The following is a 19,004-nucleotide window of genomic DNA, read 5'->3' as shown; positions in this document are numbered from 1 at the left end:
ATATAAAAAGATAAATGTATGGTTTATTGTAGGAATTACCAATAATATTTTAATCAAAAAGTTCTGGCATTGACAGTTTTGTTTATTCAAAGTAAAATCCACAGGTAAGCATCCCACATGTTCCTGCTAGGAGGCTGGGATATGGGGCAGTCAGTTGGAGCTCAAAAGGTGTTGCTGCTGCATTCATTCTGTTCAGTCAAGCATCAGAGGACAATGTCTCTGCTTTCCCCACTTCTTCAGACTACCCACCTGAGCCCCTATTCCAAACCAAATCACCCCACATCCCTGGGCCCTTGTCAACTTCCCCTTGGGAATCTGAAAGGACTGGATTACTGGGAGCAATATTAATTTAGCCACAATTTTATTTTACTATTACGATAGTGTGACATCTTTTTCAACAAAACCAGTTGGACTAGAACTCAAATTTATGCTGAAAGCACTGCCTTACATTCTATTAAGCTATACCCAGGTTGTTCCCCACCGCTTAAACTACACCAATCCAATAATTTCAAATCCTAAAGAGGGGAAGTCGACAACAAACCTAAAGATAAGTGCCAAAGGTCTGGTTTGGAATTGGTCCCACAACTGGTCACTACGACGATCATGTCATCAGTGACATTACGTGCTGGTGTCCGACATCGAGGTCTCAAGCATCATGTCGCTCTCGTACATGTCACATTCCAGGGGCAGCGAGCGCCGAAGAGGCGTGTCCAATGAGACTTTGTCCTGATTGGACGGCAACGTCTCTAGGACCATGATGCCGCTCTCCTCCAGAAGTGGCGTGGCTCGAGCGTCACTGGGTTCCGTTGACATGTTCAGCATCTTCATCAAGACTGGCGTGCTCAGCGTCCCACGGACTTTGTCCTTTATGTCCGTCCCTGAAAGACACATTACCATTAAAATGCTGAATGTACCATCAGTGTTCAAGACTTAACTACCTTATTCTTATAGTCGGTCTGTGAAGAACTCCCTGCTCCCTCAGTCATGAGCTGTGGCATCACATCGGTGAAAGTCTGCGCACGCACACACACACACACACACACACAATGCTCTCAATTCTTCAGTTTCCAGCGCAGCTACACTACAGCACCTTTTCGAGCATTATCCAAGTGTTATTTCCCTATATTTTGAAGTTGTGTGCGTTTATGAAAACATGAGCATTTCTTCTATATGTCATAATATCTGACCGTATTATGGTGGTTGTATATATCGGCAGTTATCACAAGTTATAACTCCTTGCAACCTTCCATCATGTGCTAGCTTGCATTGATAATGTATCATTGTTAGCCATATTCTAGTTACACTATATGATCAAAAGTATGTAGACAACTGCTTGTCGAACATCTCAATCCAAAATCATGTGTATTAATGGAGTTGGTCCCCCCTTTGCTGCTATAACAGCCTCCACTCTTCTGGGAAGGCTTTCCACTAGATGTTGGAATATTGCTGCGGAACCTGCTTGCATTCAGCCACAAGATTATTAGTGAGGTCTTGGGTGATTAGGTCTGGCTTGCAGTCGGCATTCCAATTCATCCCAAAGGTGTTCAATGGGGTTGAGGTCAGGGCTCTGTGCAGGCCAGTCAAGTATTTCCACAGCGATCTCGACAACCCATTTCTGTATGGACCTCGCCTTGTGCACGGGGGCATTGTCATGCTGAAACAGGAAAGGGCCTTCCCCAAACTGTTGGCACAAAGTTGGAAGCACAGAATGTCATTGTATGCTGTAGCGTTAAGATTTCCCTTCACTGGAATTAAGGGGCCTAGCCCAAACCATGAAAAACTGCCCCAAATCATTATTCCTCCCCCACAAAACTATACAGTTGACACTATGCAATGTGGCATCCACCAAACCCAGATTCACCCATTGGACTGCAAGATGGTGAAGCTTGATTTATCACTCCAGACAAGGCGTTTCCACTGCTCCAGAGTCCAATGGCGGCGAGCTTTACGCCACTCCAGCCGATGCTTGGAATTGCGCATAGTTATCTTATCTTATGCTCGTGTGCAGCTGCTCAGCCATGCAAACCCACTTCATAAAGCTCCCAACGAACAGTTATTGTGCTGACATTGCTTCCAGAGGCAGTTTGGAATTCAGTAGTGAGTATTGCAACCGAGGACACACAACTTATTTTTTTATTTTACACGTGAGCTGTTTGGCCTACCACTTCGCGGCTGCGCCGTTGTTGCTCCTAGATGATTCCACATCACAATAACAGCACTTACAGTTGACCGGGGCAGCTCTAGCAAGGCAGAAATTTGACAAACTGAGTTGGCATCCTATGACGGTAACGCATTGAAAGTCACTGAGCTCCATCCTACCGACAATGTTTGTCTATAGAGATATCATGGCTGTGTGGTCGATTTTATACACCTGTCAGCAACGGGTGTGGCTGAAATAGCCAAATCCAAAATTTGAAGGGGTGTCCATACTTATATATAAAATGTAAATGTTACAAAGTTGTATTCCTCTAGCTCCACCTTCTCCAGCACCTTCATGGATGTCAGCCATACAGAGCTGTTACCAATGACTGTATACAAATGATAACATTTAAGGTTGTGCAATGTAACAGGAATATTTAGACTTATGGATGCCACCCGTTAGATAAAATACGGAACGGTTCCGTATTTCACTGAAAGAACAAACGTTATATTTTCGAAATGATAGTTCATTAATATGGTCAAATCCGGAAACTAAGGCTCGTATTTCTGTGTTATAATTAAGTCTATGATTTGATAGAGCAGTCTGATTAAGCGGTGGTAGGCAGCAGCAGGCTCATAAGCATTCATTCAAAGAGCACTTTCCTGCGTTTGCCAGCAGCTCTTCGCAATGCTTGTAAGGCAGGTCCTCACCAGTCATCACCGGCAACAACGTCACCTATGGGCACAAACACACCATCACTGGACCAGACAAGACTGGCAAAAAGTGCTCTTCACTGGTGAGTCGAGGGGTGATGGTCGGATATGCGTTTATCGTCGAAGGAATGAGCGTTACGCCGAGGCCTGTACTCTGGAGCGGGATCGATTTGGAGGTGGAGGGTCCGTCATGGTCTGGGGCGGTGTGTCACAGCATCATCGGACTGAGCTTGTTGTCATTGCAGGCAATCTCAATGCTGTGCGTTAAAGGGAAGACATCCTCTTCCCTCATGTGGTACCCTTCCTGCAGGCTCATCCTGACATGACCCTCCAGCATGACAATGCCACCAGCCATATTGCTCATTCTGTGCGTGACTTCCTGCAAGACAGGAATGTCTGTTCTGCCATGGCCAGCGAAGAGCCCGGATCTCAATCCCATTGAGCACGTCTGGGACCTGTTGGATCGGAGGGTGAGCAGAAATGTCTGGGAACTTGCAGGTGCCTTGGTGGAAGAGTGGGATAACATCTCACAGCAAGAACTGGCAAATCTGGTGCAGTCTGAGGAGGAGATGCACTGCAGTACTTAATGCAGCTGGTGGCCACACCAGATACTGACTTACTTTGTTCTTTGTTCAGGGACACATTATTCAATTTCTGTTAGTCACATGTCTGTGGAACTTGTTCAGTTTATGTCTCAGTTGTTGAATCTTATGTTCATACAAATATTTACACGTTAAGTTTGCTGAAAATAAACGCAGTTGACAGTGAGAGGAAGTTTCTTTTTCTGAGTTTATAATAACCATGATATCAAAGTAAACTTGGAGTCACGTGATGATATGATGCGTTCCTCCCACTATGACTCAGGAAAGCATGCAGTTTATTTGGCTACAGATTAAATTAGTTATGATGAACTTACATTTTAGTCATTGAGCAGACGCTCTTATCCAGAGCGACTTATAGTAGTGAATGCTTACATTATATACTTTTTTCCCCGCACTGGTCCCCCATGGGAATCGAACCCACAACCCTGGCATTGCAAACACCATGCTCTACCAACTGAGCCACACGGGACCACAACTTCAGGGTGGCGAAAGTGCATGGTGAGGACGTTGACGCTCCTTTTCAATAAATATCGAGGTTCTTCTTCTGGTGACATTATGATCGATGCTCGGCTGCCGTTTGGCAAAAATAATCTCTTTTGTTCATAGTAATCTCATCATGTAGGCTATACCCGCACTGTATCTGCGAGCTGTTGTCTAGATCCCACGTGCCAATACCATTGAGCACATTCGCTATATAACGCAACATCTAAGTTTATGTGCACTACATCACGCACAGCCTTTTATGAAAACATCTATGGTTTGAAAAAGGCATGTAGATTTTACAATATTCACATTAAAATCTGTTTGCCAACTGGATATTAAACCAGCTAGAGTGTGGAAATATCAAATTTTTAGCTGCACTGCCCCTTTAACACATGTAATTCACTAGCAAGGCACATGCTAGCAACTAGACTAGGAAAAAGCAAAACAGAAACCTTAAAAATCAACAGTTGCCTTGTATCAAGTCTGATGTTCATTGTTAAAAATATAACAAACACTTTTTTGTATTTTTTGTATATGTGTTCTAACATGGGTTGCAAAGTAGTTTTACCCATGTAGGAAGTTTGACCTATGTAGGTATCCGTGTCTCCAATGTACATCTCAATGCAGTGGCCGAGCATAGTCACAGAAAACGTGTCATCTCTTTTAAGACCGAGTGCCTGTCAGAAAGAAGCAAAACTCAATTGTTGTAATAACATACAAAAAAAATGTATAGCAATATTTATTTAACATATCACATGATCATGTCAATGGATTTAATATTTAAATAAAGGGACAAAAACTGAATAACCAGTACCGTGTGAAAGTAGTCGATGGCGCTCTCGAAGTCTCCCATGAGGCTGTGCACATATCCAATGACCGAGTAGGTTGAGGCGTGCTGAGGGATGAGAACCAGGGCCTGGCGGTGGTACTCCAACGCCTGGTCATACTTCCTATTGGAGGACAGAACAAAACAACCAATCAGACAGTTCTCCCAGAGCCAAACTAGAGCTCTGCCTGGTCTGGGTGTGTTCCACAGGATGTGGGTGGCACCTTAATTGTGGAGGATGGGCTCCTGGTAATGGCTGGAGCAGAATAGGTGGAACCATGCGTTTGATAGCGTTCCAGACATTATTATGAGCCATTCCTCCCCTCAGCAGCCCCCTGTGGTGTGTTCAGAGATCCAAAATAAGATGTAACCACATCGTCCTCTCTCAGACCTGTGTCCAAATTCACCACATATGAAAACACCCCATCATGTTTTGTACAAATCAAATACTGAACCATGTGTATGTCATTAGCAGGGCTTTGACTTAAACTGATTCAATCAATTGGTCAGTACACACTGCAGTTCGGTTAAGAAGCCTTTATTAAAATAAAAACAAAACATTAACTGCAAGGTGCAGATTACCAAAGATAGCCCTTTAGATAAAAAGCACCCAAACCTTTTTAAAACCTCCACTTGTACCACAAAGCCTCTCTAGATCTGCTGAGTGGCTCGGACACATTATCCATGAACAGATCTGTGCATGAATACTCAATTAGAGACCTACTTATATAGAAGGACTGAGGAGAACAAGTGTGTCTCTCTGAAAATAGTCAGAGGAGAGAGAGAGAGGTCCTATCATCACTTCAGGCTCTCCACCTGAAATACCACTTAGGTTAATTTTGGATCCCTGTCCTTTAACGTGGTACCTGGAAGACAATAGATAAATGCCTGCCTACCCTTCCCATATGTGTGATGAGAACAAGGAAATTACAATAATGGCATCATAGGAGAGATACAGAAACAGAGATATGCCAGTCAGAACTTCCATTCTGTTCAGTTCCATCCCCTCAAAAGGTGTATGTCACAAAGCCAGCTATAAATATTCTGGATTAGATAAAGCTAGAGCCACATTTCAGCTCAGGCTTCATCCATATCACAAAGGTGGATATCTAACCAACACCTTCCACATGTTGCACATGGATAACCCAGGAGGATCTTCATACTCACTTCAGTTTTCGACAAACGTGACCCAGGTTGTTCAGGAGAGGCTCCCACTTGTCCACGGTCACCTGATAAATAAAAAAGCTTAAATCATGGCAAAAAAATACTGGCTGCCAGTTCTTAACCCTCATACTATCGACTGGTAACCCAAAGGTGGTTTATCGAATTCTTAAAATTGACCAAGTTATTAACAAATCTAAATAAATATGTTTCTGTATCAATATGGACTTTTTAAATATTCAAGACCTTTGGGGTCATTTTGACCCGAGTCCAACCCCCAAAATAAATAAATAGGACTGTAGTAATTTCACAGATATTATTTGAATCTAGGTTTCTCTGGAGACATAAGAAGATATCACACCATGTGTGTATCATCTAAGAAGGCAGGTCATTCTAGGGCAAATCTAAAAACACATCTTTATTTAAATCCAGGATTCTCTGGAGACCTAATAAGTTATCCATACCACCAGAGGGTGAAGGGGGACCTGTATAAGTGATTTTGACTAGATAGACAGAACACCTGCAGAGATGATGCACCTTATGTGCCTAGTGGTTAGAGTGTTGGAATAGTAACCAAAAGGTTGCAAGAGCGAATCCCCGAGCTGACAAGGTAAAAATCTGTCGTTCTGCCCCTAAAGGTAGTTAACCCACTGTTCCTTGGCCGTCATTGAAAATAAGAATTTGTTCTTAACTGATGTGCCTAGTTAAATATACACTGCTCAAAAAAATAAAGGGAACACTTAAACAACATAATGTAACTCCAAGTCAATCACACTTCTGTGAAATCAAACTGTCCACTTAGGAAGCAACACTGATTGACAATACATTTCAAATGCTGTTGTGCAAATGGAATAGACAACAGGTGGAAATTATAGGTAATTAGCAAGACACCCCCAATAAAGGAGTGGTTCTGCAGGTGGGGACCACAGACCACTTCTCAGTTCCTATGCTTCCTGGTTGATGTTTTGGTCACTTTTGAATGCTGGCGGTGCTTTCACTCTAGTGGTAGCATGAGACGGAGTCTACAACCCACACAAGTGGCTCAGGTAGTGCAGCTCATCCAGGATGGCATATCAATGCGAGCTGTGGCAAGAATGTTTGCTGTGTCTGTCAGCGTAGTGTCCAGAGCATGGAGGCGCTACCAGGAGACAGGCCAGTACATCAGGAGACGTGGAGGAAGCCATAGGAGGGCAACAACCCAGCAGCAGGACCGCTACCTCCGCCTTTGTGCAAGGAGGAGCAGGAGAAGCACTGCCAGAGCCCTGCAAAATGACCTCCAGCAGGCCACAAATGTGCATGTGTCTGCTCAAACGGTCAGAAACAGACTCCATGAGGGTGGTATGAGGGCACGACGTCCACAGGTGGGGGTTGAGCTGACAGCCCAACACCGTGCAGGACGTTTGGCATTTGCCAGAGAACACCAAGATTGGCAAATCCGCCACTGGCGCCCTGTGCTCTTCACAGATGAAAGCAGGTTCACACTGAGCACGTGACAGACGTGACAGAGTCTGGAGACGCCGTGGAGAACGTTCTGCTGCCTGCAACATCCTCCAGCATGACCGGTTTGGCGGTGGGTCAGTCATGGTGTGGGGTGGCATTTCTTTGGGGGGCCGCACAGCCCTCCATGTGCTCGCCAGAGGTAGCCTGACTGCCATTAGGTACCGAGATGAGATCCTCAGACCCCTTGTGAGACCATATGCTGGTGCGGTTGGCCCTGGGTTCCTCCTAATGCAAGACAATGCTAGACCTCATGTGGCTGGAGTGTGTCAGCAGTTCCTGCAAGAGGAAGGCATTGATGCTATGGACTGGCCCGCCCGTTCCCCAGACCTGAATGCAATTGAGCACATCTGGGACATCATGTCTCGCTCCATCCACCAACGCCACGTTGCACCACAGACTGTCCAGGAGTTGGCGGATGCTTTAGTCCAGGTCTGGGAGGAGATCCCTCAGGAGATCATCTGCCACCTCATCAGGAGCATGCCCAGGCGTTGTAGGGAGGTCATACAGGCACGTGGAGGCCACACACACTACTGAGCCTCATTTTGACTTGTTTTAAGGACATTACATCAAAGTTGGATCAGCCTGTAGTGTGGTTTTCCACTTTAATTTTGAGTGTGACTCCAAATCCAGACCTCCATGGGTTGATAAATTGGATTTCCATTGATTATTTTTGTGTGATTTTGTTGTCAGCACATTCAACTATGTAAAGGAAAAAGTATTTAATAAGATTATTTATTTCATTCAGATCTAGGATGTGTTGTTTAAGTGTTCCCTTTATTTTTTTGAGCAGTATATATATTTTTTAAATTAATAAAATGTACGCCTATGGTTAGAAGTATAACCGTGAACAAAATAAAATTTTACCTTGACATATTAAAGATCATAAGTGTCAGTACTAAGAATACTTGGTAGAACTAATACAGAAACCAGCTACCCTCTATATGAACACAGTGCTCTAGACATGTGTATTCTCCAAAAAAAGAAGCTATTTTACAGGAAATTTTATAAATACCAGAATTCCTATAATATCCTCCAATATTCTATGTGTGAGACTTGTTATGGTATTTGGGTTACTGTACATTAGGTTTGAAGTGACTGAGGAGTTTGGCATGCTTTTTGAAGCATCCTACAGTAGGCCCTACCACTTCCAATGTTTAACTAGCAGAGATGCCAACACTGCCCGTAGCGTAAGTACATTTTTTTAAAACATGTTTTACTTTAACCTTTATTTAACTAGGCAAGTCAGTTAAGAACAAATTATTATTTACAATGATGGCCTACCAATGCCAAACCCTCCCCTAACCCAGACAACGCTGGGCCAATTGTGCGCCGCCCTATGGGATTCCCGATCATGGCCGGTTTTGATACAGCCCAGGATCGAACCAGGGTCTGTAGTGATGCCTCTAGCACTGAGATGCAGTGCCTTGGAGCACTGCGCCACTCGAGAGCCACAAAATAAAATATCTTTATTAGCATATAACTTGTACTTGCCAACCTTCCTTGCCCATTATAATTGACCCCTAACCTTTGCTCTCATCTCTCCTGTCCAGGTGCCATCTCCCTCTCTTGTACGGCCTTACTAACAACTCTAAACTGGCCGAGTGCTTCTTCAGCCAGGCCTTGAGCATCGCACCAGAAGACCCCTTTGTCATGCATGAGGTGGCCTTCCAGAACGGAGAGTGAGTAACACGCATAATATTATTTTTGCATGGTCTCTATGCACACTGACACGCCAACACAAACACTCACTCCATCATTTGCTCACACACGCATACCCACTCACATTCAATCAGCATATACACTGCTCCTACTCTGTTTATCATATATCCTGATGCCTAGTCACCTTATGCATATACATATCTGCCTCTCACTGCAATATCCCTGCACATTGTAAATATGGTACTGGAACTGACTGACCGTGTGTGTCATTTAGCAGACACTCTTATCCAGAGCAACTTACAGTAGTGAATGCATACATTTCATAATTTTTTTTCTCCACACTGGTCCCCCGTGGGAATCGAACCCACAACCCTGGTGTTGCAAACACCATGCTCTACCAACTGAGCCACACGGCTCAGTTGTGTGTGGGTGGTATGCTTGCTTTCTCGTGTTAATTTTATTTCTAGTGTGTTTTTGTTGTTTTTAGTATTACATTGTTATTGGGCATTTCACCATACTTGTACACGGGACATTAAAACTTAATGGGGAAAATGTATATTTTTGTTTTACAGAATACGCAAATTAACTGTAATTGTGCTAAAAGTCTTTTGGTAATTCTGATTCTCCAGATAACATTACTACATGTCTTATACTGTTTTAATAAGAATTAAGTTAACATTTTTCTATGATTGTTGCTTTTTCCCCCAATAGTTTCTTCTTGGGGTCAAAGTGAACCCAGTTGGTAATCCATGCATGGAATATATGTTGGTCGTATGATTAAGAAGTCCCAAAACTTAAAGATTCGAGCATGATACGTGGCACTCGATTGAAATGACCAGCTACCTCGTTCCCAATGGCTTTGATCTTGTCCATGGCATCCAGGAACAACTTCTCGGCTGTTTTCCAGCTGAAAAGGGAAGAATCGAAGACATTTCAGCAAAATCCACACAGGAATAACATTTAAAAAAAAAAAAAAGGCAATAGTACCTTTCACACATCATCGTGTCAGCCTGAACAGTACTGTGCAAGCTCAGATTGTCTTTTCAAATGGTCCTTTCCGGCACAGTTCCAGCAACTATGGACGACGCATTGCCAGGTACAGCTGTTGGATAATCTTTTCCCGACTAAATAGACAGAACCCACATTTCTAGTCACAACCTAATCTTTGTTAACCCAGAAGTAAAATCTTACGTAATTTGGTCAGCTGCGTCTGTAAGAGTTAGAAGTTCAGATTTCCGGCAAAGATGATGTCACAACCCTCACAAAAGGAAAAGTACTCTGCCAAATGTGTGCACGTGGAGGTATTCTAGTGCTATACATCATATTCGGGTGCGCGTGTGTGCGTACGTTTTCTCAGTGTGTGAGTAGAAATACACATTATCCCAGTATGTGTTAGGGCCAGGATGATATAAGTATAGCGATACTCGTTAGTATCGTGGCAAGGAAAAACAAGAAGCAAATTCTACTTCAGGAAAACAGCACAATGTTAAACATACAGCAGGTTTTTAAAGGACTAAAGACATTGGTCTGCTTTGTGTTTTCATTTTTGCCATGGAAAAAAATATATTGCAATACTGGTATCATCTTAAGCTATAATGTCCCATGTACAAGTATGGTGAAATGCCCAATAACAATGTAATTCTAAAAACAACAAAAACACACAAGAAAGCAAGCATCACACAAACACACAGTCAGTCAGTTCCAGTACCATATTTACAATGTGAAGGGATATTGGAGTGATAGTGGTAGATATGTATAAGCATAAGGTGACTAGGCATCAGGATATACAGTTGAAGTTGGAAGTTCATACACCTTAGACAAATACTTTTAAACTCAATTTCACAATTCCTGACATTTAATCCTATTCCGTTTTAGGTCAGTTAGGATCACCACTATTTTAATAATGTGAAATGTCAGAAAAATAGTAGAGAGAATGATTTATTTCAGCTTTTATTTCTTTCATCACATTTCCAGTGGGTCAGAAGTTTACATGCTACCTAATACTAATTGAGTGTATTGCCTTTAAATGGTTTAACTTGGGTCAAATGTTTCAGGTAGCCTTCCGCAAGCTTCCCACAATAAGTTGGGTGAATTTCGTCCCATTCCTCCTGACAGAGCTGGTGTAACTGAGTCAGGTTTGTAGGCCTCCTTGCTCGCACACGCCTTTTCAGTTCTGACCACAATTTTGTTAGGTCAGGGCTTTGTGATGGCCACTCCAATACCTTGACTTTGTTGTCCTTAAGCCATTTTGCCACAACTTTGGAAGTATGCTTGGGGTTATTGTCCATTTGGAAGACCCATTTGCGACCAAGCTTTAACTTCCTGACTGATGTCTTGAGATGTTGCTTCAATAACTCCTCATGATGCCATCTATTTTGTGAAGTGCACCAGTCCCTACTGCAGCAAAGCACCCCCACAACATGATGCTGCCATTCCCGTGCTTCACGGTTGGGATCGTGTTCTTTGGCTTGCAAGCCTCCCCCTTTTTCCTTCAAACATTGTGGCCAAACAGTTCCATTTTTGTTTCATCAGACCAGAGGACATTTCTCCAAAAAGTACAATCTTTGTCCCCATATGCAGTTGTAAACCGTAGTCTGGCTTTTTTCTGACGGTTTTCGAGCAGTGGCTTCTTCCATGCTGAGCAGCCTTTCAGGTTATGTCGATATAGGGCTTGTTTTACTGTGGATATAGATACTTTTGTACTTGTTTCCTCCAGCATCTTCACAGGGTCCTTTGCTGTTGTTCTGGGATTGATTTGAACTTTTCGCACAAAAGTACGTTCATCTCCAGGAGACAGAACGCATTTCCTTCCTGAGCGGTATGACGGCTGCGTGGTCCCATGTTGTTTATACATGCGTACTATTGTTTGTACAGATGAAAGTGGTACATTCAGGCGTTTGGAAATTGCGCCCAAGGACGAACCAGACTTGTGGAGCTCTACCATTTTTTTTATGAGGTCTTGGCTAATTTCTTTTGATTTTCCCATGCTGTCAAGCAAAGAGGCACTGAGTTTGAAGGTAGGCCTTGAAATACATCCACAGGTACACCTCCAATTGACTCAAATTATGTCAATTAGCCTGTCAGAAGCTTCTAAAGCCATGACATCATTTTCTGGAATTTTTCAAGCTGTTTAAAGGCACAGTCAACTTAGTGTATGTAAACTTTTGACCCACTGGAATTGTGATACAGTGAATTATAAGTGAAATAATCTGTATGTAAACAATTGTTGGAAAAATTACTTGTCATGCACAAAGTAGATGTCCTAACCAACTTGCCAAAACTAGTTTGTTAACAAGAAATTTGTGGAGTGGTTGAAAAACGAGTTTTAATGACTCCAACCTAAGTGTACGTAAACTTCCGACTTCAACTTTACACTCAGAGTAGCAGCAGCGTATATGCTGATTGGATGTGAGTGGGTATGCGTGTGTGTAGATTCAGTATAATGTATGTGCATATTATGAGTGTGAGCAAATGATGGAGTGAGTGTTAGTGTTAGCGTGTCAGTGTGCATAGAGACCATGCAAAAATAATATTATGTGTGTTACTCACTCTCCGTTCTGGAAGGCCATCACGGCCACCTCATGCATGACAAAGGGGTCTTCTGGTGCGATGCTCAAGGCCTGGCTGAAGAAGCGCTCGGCCAGTTTAGAGTTGTTAGTAAGGCCGTACTCCAGCCCTATGTACAACAGAGGGAGATGGCACCTGGGCAGGAGAGATAAGAGCAAAGGTTAGGGGTCAATTATAATGGGCAAGGAAGGTTGGCAAGTACAAGTTTTATGCTAATAAAGGTATATTATTTTGTGGCTCCCGAGTGGCGCAGCGCTCCAAGGCACTGCATCTCAGTGCTAGATGCATCACTGGTTCGATCCCGGGCTGTATCACAACCAGCCATGATTGGGAGTCCCATAGGGTGGCGCACAATTTGCCCAGTGTCGTCTGGGTTAGGGGAGGGTTTGGCCGTGGTAGGCTGTCATTGTAAATATGAATTTGTTCTTAACGGACTTGCCTAGTTAAAAACAAAAAAATCTTATTTGCATCAGTTTATGACACTGCACATTTCTCACTGTTTTCAATGACCAAGGCAGCCCTGTGTTTAGCCATTTTAGCAATAAGCCTTTGAACTCAACTTTTTCGCACACATCCTGTTCTGTGGATGTATCTGGGTGTCCATGTGCGTGTGTGGAAGGGGAGTCTGGGTTCAATAACAGTGCATACCCCTTCATCAGTTGAGCAGCGGTGAAGTAGGCAGCCATGGCCTGGTCGTGTTCACTCTCCACCGCAAACGAGTGACCGTAGGCGATCCATGCCGGACCGTACGTCCGCTCCAGAGTGGTCGCCTTGCTGCGGGAGAGAGAATTAGGACGTTAGTGTAAATAAGAGATTCTACTCAGTCACACAAAGAAAGCAGAGTAAATATTATTAATATGTAAGTAATACAGTACCAGTCAAAAGTTAAATTAAGAAAACACCTACTCATGCCAGGGTTTATGTTTTCTACATTGTAGAATAATAGTGATGACATTACAACTATGGAATCATGTAGTAACCAAAAAAGTAACCACCCTTCGCCTTTATGACAGCTTTGCACACTTGGCATTCTCTCAACGAGCTTAATAAGGTAGTCACCTGGAATGCATTCAAATAACAGGTGTGCCTTGTTAAAAGTTAATTTGGGGAATTCCGTTCCTTCTTAATAAGTTTGAGCCAATCAGTTGTGTTGTGACAAGGTAGAGGTGGTAGACAGAAGATGGTCTTTTACCAAATAGGACTAAGTCCATATGATGGCAAGAACCGCTCAAATAAGCAAAGAGAAACGACAGTTTATCATTACTTTACAACATTTTTTTATTTTTTATTTCACCTTTATTTAACCAGGTAGGCAAGTTGAGAACATGCTCTCATTTACAATTGCGACCTGGCCAAGATAAAGCAAAGCAGTTTGACAACATACAAAAACAGAGTTACACATGGAGTAAAACAACATACAATCAATGATACAGTAGAAAAAAATAAGACTATATACAATGTGAGCAAATTATGTGAGATAAGGGAGGTAAAGGCAAAAAGGCCATGGTGGCAAAGTAAATAAATTATAGCAAGTAAAACACTGGAATGGTAGATTTGTAATTTGAAGAAAGTTAAAAGTTAAAATATAAATAATATGGTGCAAAGGAGAAAAATAAATAAATACAGTAGGGGAAGAAGTAGTAGTTTGGACTAAATTATAGATGGGCTATGTACAGGTGCAGTGATCTGGGAGCTGCTCTGATAGCTGGTGCTTAAAGCTAGTGAGAGAGATAAGTGTTTCCAGTTTCAGAGATTTTTGTAGTTCGTTCCAGTCATTGGCAGCAGAGAACTGGAAGGAGAGACGACCAAAGGAGGAGTTGGCTTTAGGGGTGACCAGAGAGATATACCTGCTGGAGCGCGTGCTACAGGTGGGGGCTGCTATGGTGACCAGTGAGCGGAGATAAGAGGGGACTTTACCTAGCAGGGTCTTGTAGATGACCTGGAGCCAATGTGTTTGGCGACGATTATGTAGCGAAGGCCAGCCAACGAGAGCGTACAGGTCGCAGTGGTGGGTAGTATATGGGGCTTTGGTGACAAAACGGATGGCACTGTGATAGACTGCATCCAGCTTGTTGAGTAGGGTATTGGAGGCTATTTTGTAAATGACATCGCCGAAGTCGAGGATTGGTAGGATGGTCAGTTTTACGAGGGTATGTTTGGCAGCATGAGTGAAGGATGCTTTGTTGCGAAATAGGAAGCCAATTCTAGATTTAACTTTGGATTGGAGATGATTGATGTGAGTCTGGAAGGAGAGCTTACAGTCTAACCAGACACCTAGGTATTTGTAGTTGTCCACAAATTCGAAGACGGAACCGTCCAGAGAAGTGATGCTGGACAGGCGGGCAGGTGCAGGCAGCGATCGGTTGAAGAGCATGCATTTAGTTTTACTTGTATTTAGGAGCAGTTGGAGACCACGGAAGGAGAGTTGTATGGCATTGAAGCTCGTCTGGAGGGTTGTTAACACAGTATCCAAAGAAGGGCCAGAAGTATACAGAATGGTGTCATGAAGGTCAGTCAATACGGAACGTTTCAAGAACTCAAAGTTTCTTCAAGTGAAGTCGCAAAAACCAAGCTCTATGATGGAACTGGCTCTCATGAGGACCGACACCGGAAAGAAGACCCAGAGTTACCTCTGCTGCAGAGGATAAGTTCATTAGAGTTACCAGCCTCAGAAATTGCAGCCCAAATAAATGCTTCACAGAGTTCAAGTAACAGACAACATCAACTGTTCAGAGACTGCATGAAATCAGGCCTTCATGGTCAAATTGCTGCAAAGAATCCCCTACTAAAGGACACCAATGAGAGGAAGAGACTTGCTTGGGCCAAGAAACACGAACAATGGACATTAGACCAGTGAAAATCTGTCCTTTGAGTCCAAATTTGAGATTTTTGGTTCCAACAGCCGTGTCTTTGTGGGACGCAGAGTAGGTGAACAGATGATCCCTGCATGTGTGGTTCCCACCGTGAAGCATGGAGGAGGAGGTGTGATGGGGCTTTGCTGGTGACACTGTCTGATTTATTTAGAATTCAAAGCACACTTAAATCAGCATACGCCATCCCATCTGGGTTTGTGCTTAGTGGGACTATCATTTATTTTTCAACAGGACAATGACCCAACACACCTCCAGGCTGTGTAAGGGCTATTTGAGAATGCCAAGAGTGTGCAAGGCTGTCGTCAAGGCAAAGGGTGGCTACTTTGAAGAATCTCAAATATAAAATATGATTTGTTTAACACTTTTTTGGTTACTACATGATTCCATGTGTTATTTCATATTTTAATGTCTTCACTATTATTCTAGAATGTAGAAAATAGTAAAAATAAAGAAAAACCCTTGAATGAGTAGGTGTGTCCAAACTTTAGTCTGCAAAGTACTATATACAGTACCAATGTGTAGATTTGATTCAGCAGCAAGTGAATCAATCAAAATATTTGGAATATCAACAGCTGACTGCTGAATGTTGAATAGGCCTGGCAATAAGAACATGGTATCTGGTACCTGAGATATCTACGAGCGTGTTCATTTTTGTGACCGACCATTAGATAGTAGCATCCCACAGCAAACCAAGAGACCTGGATGAAAACAATGCTTACCATTTGGTTAGTGGTCAAATATTAAATGCATAAAGAAAAAACACATACTGTACCAATCAGAGCTTGGACATGTGCAATGTCAAGATGCAAGTATAGATGGGTATCACAGGAGGTTGGTGGCACCTTAATTGGGGAGGAGGGACTCGGGCAATGGCTGGTAGCAGGATGAGTGGAACGCTATCAAACACGTGGTTTCTAGGTGTTTGATGCCATTCCATTTGCTCCAGCCATTATTATGAGCAGTCTTCCTCTCAGCAGCCTCCTGTGGCGGGTATACTCACAGCAGAGGAAAGTAGTGGTATACAAAGCAGAGGTTATACTTACTGGGTTGTTGGGATACAAGTCCACAAGCTTGTGTGAAAGGTAAAACAGTTCTGTAGGGGAATAAAGAGCAGAGAATCATGGTACATTTCTTTTTTTCACCAAACAATTTAGATGTACATTTATCTTTCATGAGTATGTATGAATAAACACACTTAAAGTAGAGCATCAACCGTATTACCATTTGCTTTGCTGAGCTCCACCAGTGTTCCTATATGAACAGGTAAACAATTGGCATGGAATGGGTCTTTCACCATCACCCTTGAAGAAAGAAAACATTCAGGTTATATGTAGACGGGGCCAAATTATAAGTATGCAACTTATACCCTTTTCACAGAACTGAGCTGAGAGAATAATATTCCAACAGACATGCACTGAGTGTACAAAACATTAAGAACTCCTGTTCTTTCCATGACAGATTGACCATGTGAAAGCTATGATCCCTTATTTAGGTCACTTGTTAAATCCACTTCAATCAGTGTAGATGACGGGGAAGAGACAAGTTAAAGAAGGATTTTTAAGCCTTGAGGAAATTGAGACATGGATTGTGAATGTGTGCATTTCAGAGGGTGAATGGGCAAGACAAAAGATTTAAGTGCCTTTGAACAGGGTATGGTATTAGTTGCCGGGGCACCGTTTGTGTCTAGAACTGCAACGCTGCTGGGTTTCACACACTAAACAGTTTCCCGTGTGTATCAAGAATGGTGTAACACCCAAAGGACATCCAGCCAATTTGACAACTGTGTTAAGCAATGGAGTCAACATAGGCCAGCATCACTGTGGAATGCTTTCGACACCATGTAGAGTCCATGCCCGACGAATTGAGGCCATTCTAAGGCAAAAGGGGGTGCAGCTTAATATTAGCAAGGTATTCCTAATGTTTTTCACACTCAAGTGTATAGCATAAGATATTATGTACAAAAAAAGGTTTGACCGATTTAACACCTGCAGATTCGTCTGAAAATAACCCATACAAACGAACTGAAGTAGTTTTGTGCCAACAAAAATTAGTTAAATGTGTGTCCCCAAAAAATGTCATATCTCCTAAATATAGGACAGACATTTCAAAACCTTAAGATTTTTTGGGGGTCATTTATGAATGTGTTATTCAATGCTTCCATGGGCTATAGTAGTTAGGCCAAATTCAATATTTTATCAAATAATATATACATTTTTTTTATACCTGAAGGGGTCTTAAAATTCTAAATCAAATAGCTAAATGATCCTTGGTATGACCATCTTAATACCATTCCATATGTTCGCTTAGCTGTTGCGGGGGGGGGGGGGTACTTAGACTGAGGTTATAAACAAACAAAAAAGTTTGTTTTGCAAATTAACACCAGCAGACTGCCAATAAATCTCAAAAGGAGCCAGTCTATTTATTTCTAGTTAAGGTGGGCCAGCGATTAGTTATCAACTTACATAGACGTGAGTTTGTAGCACATTTTGAAGTCACAGTTGTAATAATGCCTCTCTGCGATGGAGACCACCACATCCAAGTTGTCCTGGAGACCGTTGACCATCTCTGGGACCACCATATCACTAGGTTTGTTATACTGAGGGAAGGAAAGAGGAATGGATGGAGGGACAAAAAGGGTGGGGGTGTGGAGAACATTTTTAGGGTTTTTCTGTCATGGTTACTGTTTGACTGACAGGGCAGCTGGACTACAGGGCAAAATCCAAAGTGATATGTGATGACCTACTGTGGCGGTTGTGAGATTTTTTCCAACGGTTATTGTCATGCAAAGACTGTTCTTCTCACGGTAAATGACCGTTAACATAAGCAAGTTTAGCCTCTACGCCTCCACGCATACCAAGTGGCTGATGCGTGCCTTTGGAATATCTACAAAAGTTTGCCTACTGTATGTTATCTGGCTATGCTCCATGCCATAGGCTTGTTCATTTGGCAGACAAGATATGCTTAGAAGTCCCATGCCATTATTTAATATTATATGATTTTATAGTAAGAACAATTATATTCAACTTACCTGAATGAAATAAAAAGGGTATTTTTCCCCCATTCTGGAGAGAGTACACATAAGTGGCTATGTTGAGCATAAAAGTGATCATTTGAAACAGGTCCTATATTTAGTTATTTGGCAACTTCAGTTGTGAATGATAAGAATGTCTTAGAAAATCAAAACATGGGCTGCATGATGTGGCTATAGGCTATTGATGATTTAACAAATTGCAAAAAAAAGCTTGCTCCAGGCTGCACAGCTGTTCTATCATCAAGTGATCATATTTTCACTCAGACTATTCTTAATTAAATATTGTCTTCACTGATATGTAAAATTAGAATGTCCCATTATCAAATGGGCAGGATAAAAAATAAAGTCATCTGTATGCAACTGAATAGTGAACGGAGGCGTGTGCTTTCCCGCCAGTCCGTTATTCAATGATGGCGCTACTTCGGTTTTATAGCGGTGCATTTGCATAA

General features: G+C 42.5%; 1 protein-coding gene across 7 annotated transcripts in view; it reads right to left on the bottom strand.

Annotated features, from left to right (window-relative positions):
- Positions 1-3: 3 nt before the first annotated feature.
- Positions 4-19,004, bottom strand: part of LOC106581643 (cell division cycle protein 16 homolog) — a 46,451-nt gene continuing 27,450 nt past the window's right edge. For 6 of the 7 annotated variants that reach the window (XM_045704361.2, XM_045704367.2, XM_045704363.2 and 3 more), the window contains 11 exons: positions 17,987-18,120; positions 16,746-16,825; positions 16,568-16,617; positions 16,149-16,222; positions 13,300-13,425; positions 12,634-12,786; positions 9,928-9,991; positions 5,932-5,993; positions 4,753-4,888; positions 4,507-4,615; positions 4-878 (listed from right to left, as the gene is read on the bottom strand). In XM_045704361.2, the coding sequence (XP_045560317.2) occupies positions 619-878; positions 4,507-4,615; positions 4,753-4,888; positions 5,932-5,993; positions 9,928-9,991; positions 12,634-12,786; positions 13,300-13,425; positions 16,149-16,222; positions 16,568-16,617; positions 16,746-16,825; positions 17,987-18,120 (1,248 nt within the window). In that variant the 3' untranslated portion in view covers positions 4-618. The other variant, XM_082966928.1, reaches the window with a different exon arrangement.

Source organism: Salmo salar, chromosome 21, assembly GCF_965601325.2.
Source record: "Salmo salar chromosome 21, fSalSal1, whole genome shotgun sequence".
Taxonomy (NCBI): domain Eukaryota; kingdom Metazoa; phylum Chordata; class Actinopteri; order Salmoniformes; family Salmonidae; genus Salmo; species Salmo salar.
The sequence above is the reverse complement of the archived record's forward strand: the minus strand, read 5'-3'. Positions and strand labels throughout refer to the sequence as shown.